At 38.8% G+C, this 20,610-nt stretch overlaps 2 protein-coding genes across 2 annotated transcripts in view; one reads left to right on the plus strand and one right to left on the minus strand.

Moving 5' to 3' along the window:
* The first annotated feature begins 272 nt into the window (after positions 1–272).
* On the plus strand, positions 273–13,395 carry mc2r (melanocortin 2 receptor). Its single transcript, XM_026184356.1, is given in 5 exon segments — positions 273–376; positions 9,386–9,856; positions 10,777–11,164; positions 12,464–12,920; positions 12,922–13,395. Coding segments are annotated over 3 exon segments (909 nt in total). The 5' UTR covers positions 273–376; positions 9,386–9,856; positions 10,777–10,811; the 3' UTR covers positions 13,021–13,395.
* Positions 13,396–13,466: 71 nt separating this feature from the next.
* The window catches only part of LOC113031870 (melanocortin receptor 5-like), a 30,997-nt gene continuing 23,853 nt past the window's right edge, over positions 13,467–20,610 (minus strand). Inside the window, exon 5 of the mRNA XM_026184355.1 lies at positions 13,467–19,139. Coding sequence (XP_026040140.1) covers positions 18,569–19,139 — 571 coding nt within the window. The 3' untranslated portion in view covers positions 13,467–18,568. The remainder of the gene's footprint in view (positions 19,140–20,610) is intronic.

Raw genomic sequence — 20,610 nt, forward strand, 5'->3', positions numbered from 1 at the left:
AGAGCCATTTCTAATATATACTCTTCAACCTCAGATTGTTTGAATCCCACTTTTAGGCTACCAATAGAAAAATAAAGTATTTTTTTCCTGAGAGACAAAGAGAGAAGCGGAGGAGAGCGAGGGCAGTATACCAGCTGCCCTTATACTGCTCTCACAAATAGAGATGCTGACGCAAAAGAAAAACAAAATAACATGCAGCACACGCAGAACAGCCTTGGTGAGGAAGCCTTTCAAGGGTGCAATAACAGTGGCCACTATCTATTGCACAACGTCCTCTTGAACACGGGTTCATTTGGTGGCTTTTATAAAGATGCTCTACAAAGGCAATGACCAAAAAAAAGATCATCTAAAAGGCTGGCCGTGGACTGAGAAACAAGTAAGGCTTTTATTTGATATTTCGCTTGATTGAAAGTTCTACATTTTACACTCTGACCAAGGACTCAGCAAGACTACTCAAGTTAAATCTTCATCTATGTCTTGTCTTCAGATGAAGAATAAAGAAGTGCATTACCTTAAGTGCATGCTCACTCAGCTGTAAGTAGCAGAAATAACTTTTTTCTGAGTTATTGGAACCTGCAAACTTCTTTGTTCAGGTTAATATATCTAAAGTGGCAGCAGACCTGAAAGAAGGAAACAAGCCTATCACAAATATATTTTGGTGAAAGACATTTTAGCCTAAAGTATAAGCAAAAACTCCAGCTAATATCTGGACAACTGTGAAATGAAAGCACAGCAGGCAGAGGTGGATAGGGCTGGCATTATGTGGAGATATAACTAAAGCTCTACCCATTACCATTGTTGCTCCCACTTTGTGCCCTTCTGGCTGATTCATAGGGCTTTGATCATCTTTCAATGGAAAGCCTCTTTTGACGGTCGAATTTTCCATCATCACAACACACTTGAGCAACTGTTCTAATAGGAATTGCGATCATTTTTAGAGGAAAAAGCAGAAAATTCAACAAACCCCTTTTATACTTCAGCTCACTTATGAAAACTTTACAAAATCTGCAAAAAAACCGAACATCGCTATCCTGTCTGTGGCGTCACTGGTCTTTGTGCCATGCAAACTATGCGCACGCCTTTTCCAGCTAATGACGCTAAATGATCCAATCAAACCAGCTGCAGTACCCTAAAGATGTCATTAAAGTCTTGCTGCTTTAGCTGTGGGGGTTTTGTGTGGCTTGATATGCAGAGTGGGAGGATAAATCATATAGTCAGGCCCTGTAAAGCTAGCTGTTTGATCTTTGGCACAGGAAAAAAGATCCTGTGCAGAAACTAGTGATGTAGTGCATTGGAATAAATCCACAAATGTGTAAGACAGAAGAATGCTTGTGCAGATAAGAGGTCTGGGACATTAGGAAGGGATGGAGACAAAAGATAATGAGTGGCTTTGTTTTGATTGAGAGTTTTATGTCATGCTTGTGCCTAAACAGCAGCTTAATGCATTATAAAGCACGAAAACACAGATACCAGTCTTGAAGCCCAGCCTGGTAGGATCATAGTAGACTTGAGTTGATTCAATTGACTAAAATATAAAGTGTGAAAGTTTATTGTGTTTCTTCGGCAAGAGTTGCTCCACACGGTATATAAAGCATCTTATTTTCCTTGACGTCAAATGTGAAAAGTGTCCATATGTCTGCTCTTCTCTTTGTCCCAGGCATTTTCATGAAACATGGAACATGGGAGCGAGCTGTACCGTTTCCTGGGGGCAGATCAAATGTGTATTTCTAACCTTAATGCAAAAAGAGATCACTTCTAAACTTGTCCCACTTTTCTACACAATCATCTTGTTTTTATCCGTTGACAAAAGTGACAATGCATTTCATCGTCGTTTTTGTCCTTGTGCATTAGTTTTGTTTTTGTCAGAAAAAAGAAGGTTATTGATGAAGTATCGGTCACTGAAATTAACCCTGCACTGTGCTGCTGGTGTACAAGACATATCCTGAAGGAAACCTGTCACAATGTGGTAACTGCTTTTTGTTTAAACAAATTAATAAGCAATATTTTACCCAATTTCTTTTCATATTTAACCAAACACAGTTTCTATATTCATAAAATCTAATGATTTATATTGTAGGTCATAAAAATATAAAATCCATTATCTCAATTGTTTTTAGAATACTTGTCTGTATTTTGGGGTTGGATGTCTTCCATCCATCCTCCTCCTCCTCATAATCAGGACAGGAGAATTGTCTGACCAATCAAGCACAAAAATAACATAGTTAGCAAACCATCTGATAGTGGTTGGTGCTGTGGGCGGGTGCTAAGTTCTGCTGGAAAAGTGAGCAGACGGAAACATGAAGTGGTCTAATTTGGTCTTGATTTTGGACTTAATAAAAGGATAGATACAGCACCCCAAATCATCACAGACTGTAGAAACTTCACAGTGGACGTAAAACACATTGGGTTGTGCGCCTCTCCTCTTTTCCTCAAAACTCCAGGTCTTTACTTTCCAGATGAAATGCAAAGTTTACTTTCATCTGAAAAGAGGACTTTAAATCTCTGAGATACAATTATTTAGTCCATTTAGGAAACTGACGACAAGTTTGGTTTAGGAGTTGTTTGCTATAAGAAATACCAAATTGTATTCCCAATTCCTGAAGATATCTGTGCATGGTGCCTCTAATGCATTCACACCAGCTCTTGAGTTAACTTTTGCTGCCAGTGGTCTCAGGATTGTGGTCACCCTCGCTCCTTGTCCATCTTTTCCTATCACACTTTTCCCTTCTAATTAACTTTCCATTAATGGACTTGGATACAGTACTCTGTGAAGAGCCAGCTTTTTCAGCAGTGACCTTCTGTGGCTTACACTCTTTGTGGCAGGTAAACTGTCAAAGTTACCAGTGACTGTGACTGCGATTGCTGAACTAGACTACACCATTAGATGGTACCTTTGTTGGTACGTTGGGTGGCACTACTGAAATTGTCTTCAACTGTGGTCAAACAAGAGATTATACAAACAAAATTGTACTTAGTTTACCCCAATGCATATCTCAAATAACACTAATGTTGCTGAATCAACCATGTATATTTTCCCTTGCCATTTTGAATATGTCTCAGTACACAAAATCATTAAAGAAAGTATTTTCTAGTTTTGCACAGAAGACACCTATAGCTCAAACTTTACACCCATTAAAAACAACAAGTCCTTTGAATTAATCCACCATGTATAGCAGTGACCTGACTTTGGGCAAGGGGCAGGGTAAACCCTGGACAGGTCACCAGTCTGTAGCAGGGCTTACACATGGAAACAGACAACCATTTACACTCACATTCACACCTATACGCAATTCAGAATTACCAATTAACCCCACTGAACAAGTAACTCTTGATTTTTCAGGTCAGAATACAGAGATAATATTTTTACATCAAGGCCATACTTCTGTACAAAGTAATTTGCCAATGTCAAGTGCCTTATACCAGAGGAATCATGAGCACCCTTTATTAATGCTTAACCCTCTCAAGGCAGGCGTTGCAGATTTGCAACAAGTAAAAGCTAACAACCTGATTACCCCACATACATATTTTATGAGGTTTTTTTTACTCAGAAGTACCACTGCAGGTATTCTTTTGTGCATTAGCAACAAAAACATAATTTGAGTCTGAGAGGGTTAACTCCAGGCATGGCATAAGTGACACAGGAAATCAGCAGGGAGATCTCTCCATAGTGTTAAATCAATTTCATGTTGCTATTTAATCAATAACTGCCCCCTGCACATTGCCCTCCAAGGCTTGTCTGACCTTAAGTTTAATGGCATCTGAATATTGACCATGTGCCAAAGATACACATAGTTGTGCATCTGTGTCTTCTGAGCACATTACATTGATTTAGATTTATTTCAGTGAGACTCACTTTAACCTTAACCATAACCGTTACTTGCAATAACATTAGGATAACCTTCAAACAGATCTTCACCTTTAAATTTAATAATTAACCTTTTGTCCCACATGACTCTCTAACTCTGTAACCATTGATTCCTGTAACACTAATTCATAGTTCCAATTGTTATTAACAGTTAGTAATAACTGGACATCACACTCAGACACACATACAAATATAAAATACTATGATATCATTCCTTAAACTATTTAGAGCAGCAGCTAAAGTAACTTTAACTACTTTAAACAAATGCAAAATAAAACTGAGGTAACATCCTGTCTGAAGCATACAGGACACACTCTGACAAGTTGGCAGTTAAACATTGTTTTTTTTATTTTATTTCCGTTGTTGTTGTTTTTTAAAATTAATATCCACTTAAGAACGCTTAACAAATAATCCATCGATGACAATTTGGCAACATGGCAGTCGGCCACATCTGCTGGCAGTTGACATAACAAGCATGGAGCTATGCCAACAGCGCGTCTCCAAAAACATTTTAAACTTATTTTAGCCACCTAACATAAACTGTGAAATTCTAATAATAACAGGAGAAAAACGGAGTGCCTTTTTTAAATGGCGAGAACTAATCGGGAATGGGTGAGTCACCACTTTGGTCAAGGCTGAAACAGCTTGGACAAATATCTCTGTGCATCAGCCAGCTAAAGCTCAAACCAGTGACTCAGCCAATATGTGGAGCCCACAGTAATAATACTAAAGTGTTTTCTCATGAGAGTGAGAAAGCTCATACACTGATGAAGCGTAATACTAGGACTGTATATAACCGTGATTACTTTGATCAACCGGGAGACCGTGACTACCTGCCATGAATCATTTAAGTGACAAAAAGGTTTTGTTGCACTGTCATGTAAACAGAACACGGCTTTCACATCCTTACATCTGTAGAAATCTTAGCTTCAAAATATTCACCTAGCTTCCTTATTCACCTAAATTCAGCATCTCTCTTAGAAGGAAAACAAAAGAATATTTAAAAAATGCATCAAAGTTTAACACAAGATTCAATAATCGCTACAGATTCTTCTTTTCACTGCAATTATTGTGCCTGCATTTGAATAAAACGTGTAGCAAAGTACTGGACAGCGGTAAGATAACTTTGTTTTCCCTCTGTGGGATTTTGTACACAGCATGGATAGTATCATTGTAGCAAAATATGAAATAATCTTTCACCCAGTAGGACGATCATTTTCCTGGAGCCTTTGTTACTCACTGAGTCCAGTGAACAGATTTCGTTGACCAAATGGAATTTGCTTGTGTTCAGTGTGAGCTGGTTGGCTGTGGAGACTGTTCAGACTCACTTTTGTTGATGTTACAGACTCAACTCGCTTGTTACATTTCTTCTCGGTTAACATCACATGTGGCAAATCTGATGATCTGCAAGGGACAAGAGCTTCATCTTCTGCTGTGCCAAGATGTTAGAATTTTGTTGTATATCTGTCTTTAAATACAGTTGTGACTGGGGCATGCAGGCCTGTGATCAGGCACTGATTTAGGGAGCACTGGCAAAGCACACATTTTATGTATTGTGATCACGTTCACTGGAAGCCAAAATCATGACTGAGGCTGAATTTAATGAATTGTGCAGCCCTACTTAATAACATGTGGACTGTTATGAAACTTTACTCAAATACTGCTACAGACAGCAGGATTGCCTCTAGTAGGTTTTGTGGGCTTTTAGCATGTCCATCAAATAAATTAAGTGTAAAAATGAAGCTTATGACACTGAATAAATATAAAGTAATGACAAAGTGCTAATTTGCAATTATTAGAATCCTTATGCACGAAACAAAGACTATGAGCATGACAATTATCAGTGTTGCCATTGTGTTATTAGCTCTGATGCAGTCTCTAAGTAGACTTTTTAAGCAATGCAAGGGTTAGTTTTGAAGTTTGCTCAAGAGTGGAGCATAGAATGGGATTGATAGATGAATTGGTGTGTAGATGCTGTACTGGTCTGTTGTGGTGAACGGAGAGCTGTCTGTAAAAGCAAACCTCTCAATTTACCAAACCATCTATATTACGGGATTGTGACCGAAAGATTGAGGCATGCCTTGGTGTCCACACAGATGAGCTGGAGGAAGTGTTTAGGAAGAGGGTGGTCTGGGCTTCTCTCTTTACCCTGGTGCCACCACAAGCTAGAGCCAAACAAGTGGCAGAAAAATGCATGAATAGATGGAATTCACTAGTGGTGCAACGGATCAAAAATCTCACGGTTTGGATCGGATCACGGTTTTAAGTCACGGATCGGATCAATTTTTGGATCAGCAAAAAAAGAAAAAAGACAAAAATTGAACATTTACTTATTTACTTATTGAAGTATTTTTTGCCTGTTAAAAACAATCAACTCAAGACTCATTCCACGCAATTATTTAAAATAAAGTTGATGATACAATATAGGGCAGTGTAGGGCTTTGTATCTACCACTCAATTCAATTTTATTTATAAAGCGCCAAATCACAACAACAGTCGCCTCAAGGCGCTTTATATTGTAAGGTAGAGCCTACAATAATACATAGCGCTCATTATATCGCACTCCGCTGTGATATAATGAGCTGTCACAGTCACGTAGCTTTCCGTTGCCCTGGAGCTCCACCCATTTGTAGTAGTTAGAGCAACAGAAGATGCCTGGGACAGTTCAGCCATAACTTAAATCTTTTCCTGCTCATACATGCTTGGAACGATCTTGCCTCTAAAGTGGACGCGCGACGGGATATCATAGCGTGGCTCAAGCACGTTCATCATAGTTTAAACCCCTTGTTTTGCACAACGGAATACGGCCTCCCGTCTGCAGCTAAACTCCCCAGTAGCTTCTGTAATAGCTTTAGCCCGGTCGGATTGGGCAGCAAAGGGCTGCTTAAATACCGCAAACTCCTCTGCTCCTCCACTTGGGCCGCTAGCACTGGCCATAACTATCGCTTGACAGACTGACCACGCGCACCATACACATACTTTTTTTTCTTCTTTTTCGAATTTTCGTATCACGTGCGTACCGAACCGTGGAGTGGGATCGGTTCGGATTACCGATCAACCGTGATCCGTTGCACCACTAGAATTCACCCAAATGAATGTCAGCAAATGCTCATTAACATTTACTAAAATGCTCCAAGCCAACTCTTGACACCATTTCAAAGCTTAGTTGGCTGGATGTTGTAAAAAGTGTTAACCTAAAGCAGAAGTTTGCATACAGGTCAACAGCCAAGATGAAATAGTTTTGCATGGAAACATATGAGAACTTACATTTAGAATTTCAGTAGTATAATGGCTGAAGCAAGCAGTGAACGTTTGTTATTTTTTCATTTACTTGGGGAAGTTTTCCAAGTGACTTCTCGCTTCTGGCATCAACTGCTGGCAGGACTGACTCACCGAGAAACTGGGTTTCCCTGGAGCAGGATTTAACTGGGAAGTACACCTAAGGCAAGTTTGGGGAGGACAAACAGCTCCCGCTGAACATTCACTGCTCAGTATGAATACAGACCATGAAAGCATGACTTTACAATACTTTTCATAACACGTCCTACAGGGATACCTGCCTTGTGGCGTCCAAATGTTTGTAGTGACATTTGTTAGCTTGCACTTCCTAAAAAATTGGAAATGACTTGTAAGACAGGTCTGCTTTACCCAGCTGATCATGTGTTGCTGCAGCAGTAACAAATGACAGGTTCAGGCATTGAAGAATCGTGCAAAGCCACAGTGGATATTCCAGTGCCATGGACCCTTGGTTGGTCTCAGATAGATAGCTTTAGCTGATGTAGCTGATATTATAATAATAATTTGTGACTGACTATAAATCATATTAGCTTCATATTAGCTTTAAGACAGCACTGATTTGTGTTCATGGACATTCATTTTATTTTGTTTGCTACCAGACAGCCTGGGGGCAGTTGTAAAGTACTCATGAAAGTACATTCATCCTATCTTTATTGATACAAATTGTTTGTTTGTAGTGGGATTAACACTTGACCAGTTTGGCCCCGATTGCTCAGTAGGAAGCAGCTAGACCCAGAACAAGCTAGGTGTTAAAGTCAAAGTTCAAAATGATGTCACAATGAGAATTCTGACACCATTCCTCAGTAGCTCCGATGCGCTGCATTACAACTTGAATTCTTTCTATTATAGAAAATCTTTCATTTCAGAATAAAATACATAGCTTAAAATGAGATAAAAGTGACATTTTATTTATTATTACATTAGGACACATTGACCTGCAGCAAATGTTAGGCTTTTCCTCAAGACCATCCATCCATTCGCTTCTTTATCCTTTTCAGGGTCGCGGGGGGCGCTGGAGCCTATCCCAGCTGTCATAGGGCGAGAGGCAGGGTACACCCTGGACAGGTCACCAGTCTGTCACAGGGCCAACACACAGGGACAGACAACCATTCATAGCTAGTGGCAATTTGGATTAATCAATTAACCTATCCCCACAAGCTGCATGTCTTTGGACGGTGGGAGGAAGCCGGAGTACCCGGAGGGAACCCACACAAACACGGGGAGAACATGCAAACTCCACACAGAAAGACCCCGGCCTGATGTTGGAATTGAACTCAGGACCTTCTTGCTGTGCGGCAACAGTGCTAACCACCGTGCCACCGTGCTTCCTCGAGACCAATCAGTTGTTAATTTGAGAACGGGCTGTAATTTAAGAGTAGATATAATTTCTTTTCTTGGCTTGGCAGCATGCCTAGTTAGCATGTTGACATGTAGCTCAAACAGTCAGCTGATTATGATACTGCTGGAAGCAGCTGGCATGTATTTAGAAAAATATAGTCATCTTCAAATGTGTGCACTATCAAAAACACTTGCTTCACTGGTATACACAGCACAGTTTACCATGTCAGACATTGACATATAAGGCAGGCTTGTCCTTATATTATCAGAATATATACCATATAATTTGTTTTTCAAAGTTAAGCAAGTGTTTGTTACCTAAGCTTAATAAAATGATAACTGAAAGATAAAAATTAAAAGAAAGCGAATAGTGGCAAATGTGGCAATTTGGAAACATGACATGAGTTTGCCGTGGAAATGCCAATAGTCTCATTGAAAGGCTATTTAAAAACTATTATGCTTATATGGTAAAATAAACTAGAAAACATGCTTTAACTGGATTTAATGTGGCATCTTTGCGAGGACTGAAGCTGCTCTGAGAATGTCATAATAAAAAGGGATCAGAGGCTTTTGGATATAATTATTATAATAATCTTCAGACTGCAGCCTGACAGGAATTCTGAGTCACAGCCAAGATCACAGAGTGCTTTCTTTATATAAAAGGACAGTGTTCAATTACAAAGGTGGGACTAAATGCATTCGAATGGAATGGCAGAATACACAGACATCGGGCGAGCTTTAAATTAAAGGTCACACAACTCGTCACAGACAAAGCACAAGATAAATGTTGTACGCTATATGATTCACACAGAATTGAACAGTCAAACAATGCACGTAGAATCTCTAACAGAAGAAGAATTTTAATAACATGCTTGTTTTTTACAGGTGAAAGCATCACGTAAACATCTGCACCAGACTCAAAGACAAGAACACCACCAAACACAGCACTGCAATCACACGTAAACCAGTTTGGAAATAACATCTGTGAGCTCTGAACAAACAGAATGAAAAAATCGATTGGCTGCCCCTCATGTGAACAGCAGAGAGGCTGATGTGGCCACAGCTGACTGAGGTGTACCGGAGCCAGCACTCCTCGATTTAAACCTGGACATATATGAGAAAGACACTTTGTTCCACGGGAGCTGCAGCGAGCTGCCTGTTTTCAGCGGCCCTGTGCGTGTTTTCTTAAACGTGACCTTCGCTCTTGCGATTACCCAGTGGAGGACAGCTGAAAACAACCCACGGCCTCCACCTGAGGTCAGACTCTTGCTGTAACACGTGGAGTAATTTTTGTTTCTTGGTCTTTTATATTTTTATTTTTTTGTTTCACTCAACAAAAATCAATTATGTTTTAAGGTAACAATAGATGAACTTTTGTAATTATTTTGAAACTCAGAACCACTTTGCTTCTATCGTTTCTCATCTAGCATTAATGTTTCTTTACTGCAAACAAGCTGCATACTACTATTTTACTTTCTCACTAAAACATGATATATTGTCTAAGCTTAGCTTAAAAGGAAAACCTCAAATCTGACCTAACATGGTTATATTTCTTTTGTGAAAACTACTGCAACTAGTTATTATTCCAATTTTTAAAATGTATTTTTAATCTTTATAGCACTTCTACAAACCCAGTTACAAAGTCTTTCACCTCTTGGATAAATAGGTTATAGGTCAAAGCTTGTGACAGTCCTGATCTAGTTAACCATAAACTAATGTTCATTCTTTGTAATAGCAACACAAAAGAAAGCCTGTTAAAAACAACATTAATATTATGTCATTATGTAGCATGTGACATTATTATTTTATTTTTTATATATGTAAACCTGCTGCCTGTATTTTTGTAGTTTAGCTCCATTGTTTTGTTTGGCAGCTGTCCATAAATTTAGTCAGTAAGTCTCTTACCATTAATTTGTGTTTTAAATTCAAATTTGTATCTATAAAAACAATTGTTACTTTTTGTTGACTTTTTTTAGGTTTTCAGCAAATATTTTTGTCGTGATTTCATGAAATTATTGATGACAAGAAAGTTGAAGGATATTGCAAAGTGTGTAAATCTAAATTTTGAGACCTTTATAGGACTCATTAAGTCACAGGTATCAGTTTAAACTTGATCTCTATGTTAAAAACAGGTCAGCAGGTAAAATGTTTTTGTAAATGTAAGAATGAAGGCAGTTTAAAATGTCATATTTAAACCAATTCGTGAAACAATATTATTAAACTTAATAAACTTTCAATGCAAAATAGCCCCAAATTAAACATCTGCCTTTAATCAGCATTTAATCCTGGACGACCACTGTCTTGACCAACAATGAACAGCTCTATATTGAACCAATCGCACTGTCCTGAGGTGGTGGTTCCCAACCCCGTCTTCTTCACCATCGGAGCGGTGAGCTTTGCAGAGAACTTCCTTGTTGTGGTAGCTGTCATACGGAACAGAAACCTCCACTCGCCAATGTACTGCTTCATCTGCAGCCTGGCAGCCTTCCACGCCATCGCCAGCCTGACCAAAACCTTGGAAAACCTCATGATTGTGTTTGCTGATGTGGGACACTTGAATAAGAAAGGCTCTTCTGAGACCACGCTGGATGATGCAATCGACTCCCTGCTGTGCATGTCTTTCTTGGGGTCCTTTTTCAGTATCCTGGCCATTGCCGTGGACCGGTATGTATGGAGCTCTTGGATATGGAAACATAAATATTTTATCTTAAAATGGTTTATTTTATAGTGTGGAGAATGGTTTTCATGGCGAGATGAAAATATTCCACTCTAGGCTACTCATCCCCCAAAATCCTTTTTTTTTTTTTTTGTTATGCCTTAGAAAATCTCATTTTCTAAGGCATAACAATGCTTAGGGCTATTTGAAAACCCTTTTAAAGAAAGAACTGACTGTTACTTACAAGAACCCACAACCATGTTATATTTGCCACACAGCGAATGATTTATTCTATTTGCTGCTAATCTAGATGTTCTAAATGGTTTCTCTATGGATCTGTGGCCCCGTAATGATTTATCCTCTGCTGATATTTATATAAGGAGAATTTAAAAAGCTTTCCACTGGGCTCTGACTCTTTGATGTACAGTTAAAGGCTTACTGCAGTGGCTTCCATCATGTCTACCCAAAAATCATGAATACTTTATTACTGCAATGATACTGTTTCTCCACGTTTTAGGCAGCTATCCAAATTTTAAAATCAGTCAAAGAAAAAGAGAATGCAACATATGCACATTTATTTATAGGTTTGTTTTTTTTAAAAGGGAACTCTGCTTACTTTCACTTATTTTTCAGTTATATCTACAGTTGAAATACTAAATGCTCATATGGAACACAGCCGTCTTCAGTAGTTTTCCAAGTAATCCTGTGAGCCAAAAGAAAAGCTCTCTAAAAGAGAGCTGATATCCTTCATAAATTCATCTCAGGATTTCACCTCTGCTTGTGAGAATAGAAGCGTCACTTGCCCGCCCCCATTAAAACATTTTATTTATAAGAGGCAGCCAGTCACAAAAAGCTTAACTAGCAGTGGAATTGGGAGAGTATAATGAGCAAAATAAAATAATTTTGTCCACTTCTGGGCTGAACAACAAGCTAATGATAATGTTCATGACCATGTCCCACATTTTTCGCACAATTGGTCACCCAATTAATGCTTATGCGGCTAATATGCATTCAACTCTTAACTCTGTTTTGGGTTTCACCATCTCCTGAGACAAAAACAAAAAAACATTTGACTCTTTACAAAACATGTCATCCAGTGTGGATTAAATACATGTAGGATTATTTTGTGGCACAAAGCTTCCTGCTAATGGTAATGCACAGCAGTATCATGTTAAGGCTCAGTTAATGTCTTAAATTTAGGCGACCGAGCTGAGTGAGGAAGCTGCAGTGAAGTTAAACGTAGTCACTCAATCCTTGACAGCCTGTGATAAGTTATGAGATAATGAAATGATTTGTTTCTCTTCCAGTTACATCACCATCTTCCATGCACTCCGATACCACAACATCATGACAATGCAGCGCACTGGGGCCATCTTGGGCATCATCTGGACTGTGTGCGGGGGCTTGGGCGTGCTGATGATATTGTTCTTTGACTTCAAGCTCATCATGATCTGCTTCGTCATATTGTTTTTCATCTCCTTGGTGATTATCTGCTCCCTGTATGTCTTCATGTTCATGCTGGCGCGCATCCATGCCAGAAAGATTGCAGCGTTACCGGTTGGTGGCAGGAACAATCATCACCAGCAGCGGTGGGGGAGCAACATGAGAGGGGCCCAGACCGTCACCATCCTGTTTGGGACGCTGGTGGTTTGCTGGTCGCCATTTTTTTTCCACCTTGTCATCATCATGGTGTGCCCCATGAACCCCTACTGCGAGTGTTACCGATCGCTGTTCCAGCTGCATGTGGCGCTGCTGACGAGCCACGGCCCTCTTCGATCCGGCCATATATGCCTTCCGCATCGCCGAGCTCAGGCACACCTTGAGGAAGATGCTGCTTTGTTCTGACTGGAAGCTCTGCTCGTAGAGACACCTGCTTGCTTATTTTATTTTAGTCTGTTTATCCAGTCAAATGTTAGCTTTTCATCAAAGTGTCCTTCGCTCAGTTGAATATTCAAATTTTAGCGTGAACTGTGAACTTGGTTGCCGCTAAGCAGCTGTTTCTCCAAAGGGAATTCTTTAGAGACATTCTAACATCCCGTGTATTTGAGTAGGTACTGTGGCACTGACTACTGTCCGTCAATCTCCTCTCTGTTTTGCTTGAATCCACTGTCTCCTCCTTTCTCCCAACACTTGGATGTTACCTACTTTCAGAAGTGTCAATGCATTCATGTTTGAAATGAACCTCCTGTGCTAACATCCCAACGCATCCATTTTAGAGAGCCTGTTACCAATGAACATGCATTTTTTTTCTCAAACCTGAGTGACACGATGTCCACATTTACAAATGTGAAAAATAAATTGACAACGCTCTCATTTCACTATCTGCTTTTATTCAGACACAATAAAAATAAGTCATCTTAAGCCAACAAAACATCACTTATTTGAACTGAAGCTCACGTTTACATTTCTTCATGCCATCACCGAACATGAAACATGATCCCACAGCTGTTTGCATTGTGTCACTGCACATATACACAGAACTAAGCATACAACGAGCAATCAAAACACAAGCTAAACCTTGATCCAGGAACATATAATGTTCAGTGTTCTTGCTGCTGCCTTTTGTGGGAACGAAAACAGAGCACTTCACAATAATCAGCAACAATGAATCATTCTGCAAAACTGCACAAATGCTGCACTGGAAGTGGATGTACACTTAGCAAAATATTTGTTTTCTTTACTAATTAAACTTACAATGGAGACAAAACAATGTACAGTTTTACATCAATATTCAAAGCACTTTTCATTGTGTTATACTTTTTTGATCTTACATTTTCAAAGTACTTGCAATAAACATTAAAGGAAATAACAGTAAGGCAATTACAAGACTGAACGAAGAAAAACATCCTCTTAGCGCTGTTGTTTTCTCTTAAAACAACTCTTATATTACTTTCCATCCACAAACCAAAATGCATCAGCCTGAAAACATGAACAATATAAACAACTTTCTGTTTTTGCAATAAATACTGATACGTAACAGCAAATAACTCGTTTCTTTTAGTATCTACCGCACAGCAACATTCTGTATGAAAGAGCAGTTTCAGCAGATGGCTGCATTTCCGGTAAAAATCTGTCAAGCTTCTCAGTTTGGAGGTAGACACCACCAACACACACTTACAGAAGGTATAGTGAAGCTATTTGTACATTCATTTTTACATTTCAAGCAGCTTTACATAGCTTTATACATGCCCAGTAGAGTGGCATTGAGAAGTGATCACTGGGGGTCACAGTGACTCAACAGAGCAGTGACTTTACATTCAGATCATAGCAGAAATTGCTGTGCTACCGGGCGGATTTGAGACGTTTGCTTGTTAAGTGTAGCACTAATGCAGCACAGGGCGAACAGCAGCAGGCAGAAAACTGGCTGATGACAAGTGATGTCATTCAAAAGTTCAGCTTAGCAGGGCAGACAACTTCTCCAGTGTACAGATAACAAGCAAGGTGTTTGCAGTGAGGCCATTTACAAATAATGTGCAACTGGTGGGTTTGGTTGCATTGGGTGTAAACACATAATCCTCCAAAGGAACACTGAGTCCATTAGGTGTATGAGAAAAAAAAGAATCAGCTCAATATGCAATTCCTGTTTGTCGAAGAGTGCTCATATACCTCCTTTAGAACATGTGCATGCAATCTGAGCGGCATTAGTTCAAAATATGTTTTCCTCCTAAAATGACAAACTATTATAAAAAACCTGAAGATGTGCTAAAACCTATAAGAATCAGAATTGGTCAGATAGTCACCGCTCTGTAACCACCTGAATTTTGGAGGTAGATAACCTCTCAAATCTGTCAGTATTCTTGCATTAGAGCAGTGCACTGGCCTTTTTGGGGCTTTCATGGTGTGTTAGGCAACATTTTACCTCCATCACACTGCCATCATTGCACACTAGTATTATGAAATCACTTTTACAGCTGCAGGTGGTGCTTCTGTTTAGCCGTATGTGCCTTCTGCATCACTAGACCTTTGTTTTAAAAATGTATTTATAAATCGACTATATTTATTTAGCTTTTATTTATTCTAAATATGAAAACAGTTGTTTTCTAATGGCACTGATTTACATTCATTCGCTGGCGCTTTTTAAGTCAACCCAAATGTTAGACCTGTACTACCACTGATCAGGGTCTTTACTATGAAATGAGTTAGGCATACTCAAGATATCTTATTGTTATCTGGTTTCACAAAGCCTCCCGTCAGCAGTCATGTTAAGTGGCTATGCCAGTTGTCATCAGCTCAGTAAGTCAACCCAGAATCCCCCAATTCTAGATGTAAGAATTCCATATAAAAGGAGCGGTGACATGGATCATTCTAGTGCTGCCTGTTTGTCTTCTATTACAACCTGTTTTCTTAAGAATGAAGAAATTAAAAACACAATACAGGCTAAAAGGAACAAATGATTAATACATTAATAAAGTAAATTACTTGTATTCTTACTAGTAAATGATTTGTGAGCAAGTAAAGAACAAAGTCAACAATTGAAAGGATTTACTGCTTTAATCAGCTTCTTTTGAAGATTTTGCCACGACACAAAAGGCTATAGATAAATTAAATTGCTTTGCAGTCACCAGGAAAAAAAGTTAGAAAGTTTTCCTCTCAAACCACATCCCGCTTTGTAGTTAAGGGCCTATGCTATCTCTTGAATCTTAAAAGCAAATGCTTCCCTTTCTTCCTTCAGTTTTTCCAGCTTGGCGTCAGAAGCAGACTAAAGATTTCTCAAGACAAAATTTCTAATCGACAAAATGACGCTATTTGACATTAAAGCCGTTCCATATAATGGCAGCTGGCTCATTTGACCATTATCCTCTCCAGTAACAGCTTCATTCAGGCAGAAAAATCCAGGAGTAAAAGAAGAATTACAGACATGCTAGTAAGAAAACCAATAAACTGGATCTTCCATGGTAAAGTCAGTTGTTTCTGTGAAATCAATACATAGGGCTACTTTGATGGCTGCATGGTCCTACAGGATCTAATGAAAAAACATTTAGTTTTTGTTCATAAAGTCACAAAGTAAAAAAGAACTGTTAAGCTTTGAAAAATAGAAATTTTCTTTCTGTGGTAAAAAGTAATCTATGTGATCTATGACGTATTTGTTTGACCTTGTCATTACTTACCTACAGTGCAACGTATTCAATATGTTCACGTTAAGGCTTGTTTTCTTCTTGTTATTTTCAATGTAAATATATGGCTGCATCACCATTTTTCAAGCCTATAATCCTTAAAACCATGTGATGTTGATGGAAAAGCCCTTGATCACCTAAGCAGCCATCCAGGCTGTGCAGATCCATAAAAAGACCATAAGAGGGTCTGATTTTAACCATAAGAGATCTTACATTTATAAATTATGCTGAAACTGGTGGGAAATGAGAGGATTTGACTTTCTTGAAATATAAAATAAGCTGCCAGTTTTCCGCTTCATTTCATAACCTTTGAACAATTTTCTGGAAACCTCAACTTTCCTCTGTTTAATACACCTAAATTATTTCTTTTATGTTTTTACATATGCTGACAGCCTTGTGCATCTTCCTATTCTTTAATGTACTCTGGCATTACAATTCAATTTTATTTATAGAGCACCAATTCATAACAAAGGCCATCTCAAGGCACTCAATATTGTAAGCTAAAGATCCTACAATGTTTGAAAGACACGCCAACGATCACACGGCCCTCTATGAGCAAGCAATTAATGACAATGGAAGAAAAAACTCCCATTTGACAGGAAGAACCCTCCAGCAGAACCAGGCTCATCTACAATGATTGATTGGGGGTTAGGAGAATGAGAAGAGAACAGAGCGAGACAGGACAAAAGCAAAACTATAGCAGAGACAGCCAGAGTTTAATAATGGTTAATGATTAAATTCAGTAGTGGTGCACAAGAAGCGCTCTGTGCATCATAGGAACTTTGTAGTGTGGCTGCCTGTGAGGATCATTAATCTCCATTAAATACTCAACATTGATTTCTTGCAAGTGGTGAAACCATCCAGACTATCCAGGTGGCATCAAGGGGAACTGCCGTTTTTGCCATCTTAAAATTGTCTTTGTTTTTGTTCTAAGTTTGCCTTTGTTAACAGGACATGTACACACCAAAGAAAATAAGTGAAACTGTAGATTCCAGTACCTAATAGACAAACAGAGTATAGGCAACTGCAGCTACAAAGAGCATTTTACAGGGTTAGTTCAGCCAACATGAAATCCTTTATCACATGAATGATGTCTGAGAAATCACTTTCACTTTAGTAATGTTTTAATTGATGTCTGGTTTTAGATTTAACTGGACAACCATTGCTGGCCCTGATGGAACACCCAGTGAATGACAGAGAGTCTTCTATGCAGAGGACGTGCTACTCTTTTTCTCTGACCCTCCTGAAATTCAAAATAATTATTTAGCATCTCAAACAGATTTGGTAGAGGACTCTGTGAAAGATGTGGAAAAGATTTTTGATTATTATATTCAAAATCTGAATAAATATAAGTGTTGTTTCACTTGCGCTTGTTTTGTGTGTGACTCTGCATTCAATATTGGAAAATATTCAGTTCATAACTGACAGTGAACTAAAACATAATTCACATGCCCTGATATGCTCATGCTGTTCTAGGTAGACTGTTACATTTTCACAATTTAAAGCTTAAGGGTCTTTAAAAAAAAACTAGATACTACTTACTAACCGAAGCACTACTCTCCATAACTGGGAAACAGACTTTGATGTGTAAAATTGCTGTTTTAATTTGTAGTCACAGCTTGAAAGAAAAGCGAGAAAAAAAAAAACTAAACAAAACTCACTAACATATGGATGTGGATAATTCTTACCACACCTTCCCCAACTTTTGCTGACTTCATTGCCTTTGTTAATTTATGCATGTGAGGTTAATGTTCAAGGAAGTACATCCAGCCGTCTAAATTAACAAAGGGTACATTCGGGTACATTTGGCAGCAGTTCTGTAATTTAAAGCCAGTATATGAGCACTCTTGCAGCACTGAAAGAAAAATATCCTGTCTATCCATTTGGCTACTGCATCAGACATATTCTGGGAACAGAGAATAAAAATCTTGCCTATTAAAAAAGAAAGGCCAAAGGAAAAAAGATAAAAGAAATGTCAGGGAGAATGAAAAGCAGGCCACAAACAGTTTTGTGTGACGCACGTTAATATGAATCATGGGCTTGGACTTTAGATGATCCTAACTAAGCCTTAAAATAATGCATCTAGTAAACTTTTTGTGTACATGGTGGACGCATTAGGAGATAACTCAATGTTCCAGTCTCCTTTCCAGCTTATACTTTTCAATAGTTGCTTGTGTGACGGTACACTGTACTGTCTGAAAAGTGCAGTGAACCAGTCCTTGGGTAGTAGTATTTCTATTCCAGCGTCATATTCGGTCAGTTCACTTTACCCATCCTTTCACTGGTCTTTTCTATTTCTCAGTACTTACCAGTCAAAGCACAGATGTTCGTGCAGACGTTTCTCAGACTGTAACAGCAGATGATCTCCTTAAACGTCTTCCTCATCTCCTGACTCCTGAAGGCATAGATCAGTGGGTCAATCACTGAGTTGCACATGATGAGGATGAGGTACATGTTGAAGTGGGACATGAAGCACACGCAGTAGAGATTCCGTGGGCAAGAGATCATCAGGATGAGGTGGAGAAAGAAAGGAGCCCAGCAGACGATAAAGATCCCCAGAAGGATGGTCAGTGTGATAGCCCCCTTCATGCTGGTGCGCTGATGGATGGAGTTGTAGCCGGGCAGGGCAGCAATGCGTTTCACGTGCGAGCGAGCGAGCATGAACATGTGACTATAGAGGGAGGCCATGATGAGCAGCATGGCAAAAAACATAGAGATCAGGCAGATGATCACAGGAGTGGAGTCTGAGTAGATAATGAAGACAATTCCGCAGCCAGTGCAGAAGGTCCAGATTCCCCCGATGATACAGCCAGCTCTCCTCACCGTCATGATGTTGTGGTACCTCAGTGCATAGAAGATGGTGACGTACCTGTGGATAATAACATAGTATCCACCTCAGTAACCTCTAATTTTATATCAACATTTATTGCTCACTGATGAATTACAAAATCGTTTCAAGTCAGAAAACTTGACATTTAAACATAACGGGGACTGTGTGTGTGCTGAATACAATAACTCACAGAGAGGGAACCAGACTACAGGTCACATGAAGTGAGACATTTATTCTTGAGACATTCAATATTCAATGAGGATAACGTTAGGCAACCTTGGGTTGTTGATCACGCATAACGTACATTTATACATAAAAGGTGCAATTTTGTTATTTGGTGGCTCTGTTGTAACCTCTGGTATGAATGTAATTTATATGTCTTTGAGACAATCTCGTAAATATTAAATGTCACTGAGAAACCAAATGAATATCATATTGTCAAGTTTCCTGATTCTTGCACACCATGTATTTATACCTGATTCATATACTGAATCAGAGTCAGCCTAATATGGACCCGAGTCCACCTCTTTCAAACAGCCTCTGGGGATGGTACAGTATCATCCAGTATGATGATCTATGCAATGTTTGCAGTTTTATACATGCTCCAGTACATGAAGGAATAGCAAGCATGGAAAAGGGAACAAAAGGAATGCCAATATGTTAGAAAGAGTAAGATTTAACTCAGTTAAATGTATATGGATCAAATATCAACATGTCTGACAAACATTTAAAAAAGAACAGTTTTTCCAGTTATTCTACATTCATTATTAAGCAGACAATTGATTAAATGGTAATCAATGGTAACAAAGACACACTTTTAAAATAGTGATCACATGCTAAATGTAGCTGTGAATGGTTGTGTGCAATCAGGACGAACTAATAAAGAACAGGCACTGAATAGTTTGAAGGCCTTATTGCAATTCTTCCAATTATTGTCATTTGTTAGGTTCTAGAACTAAGAAGTTATAAAATTACTGTTTAGAGCGGCATACTGGTGCTCCGTAAACCTGCGTGGGTTCTTTGGCTTCCACCCACAGTCCAAAGACTTGCATGGTAGGTTAACCCACCGAATTAGGAGATTTGAGGCAGACCTTTTTGAAATAGAGTGGTCAAAATGAAAGCACAAGATCAAGAAAGTGTGCCATCGGTGCTTATGAAATATTCATCTCTTAATAATACAGCTTTGCTGTTAAATATTCAGGCTCCAAGTTGAGCTCAAGCTCAGATGAAATTAAAAGATCCATTTTTTTCAATGTGAAAAGCCCATAAAAAGACACGAATGGTGAAGATGAAAAAAACCTGCACATTTCAAGGGTTTAAAATCTACTTCACAAGCATACAAAAAAGGAAAAGAATGAGAAGGGAAATCAGAGAAAGATGGACATTTTCTGAGTTTTCTGTCTTGCCAGATAATTTATTGCAAAGTAAAAAGTAGAAAAAACTAAAATTTTCTGCCTGTCTTAACATTTGCACAGATGCATTAGAGTAAGCAGCGATCCCCATGATGAAT

Source organism: Astatotilapia calliptera, chromosome 11 (genome assembly GCF_900246225.1).
Source record: "Astatotilapia calliptera chromosome 11, fAstCal1.2, whole genome shotgun sequence".
Lineage (NCBI taxonomy): Eukaryota > Metazoa > Chordata > Actinopteri > Cichliformes > Cichlidae > Astatotilapia > Astatotilapia calliptera.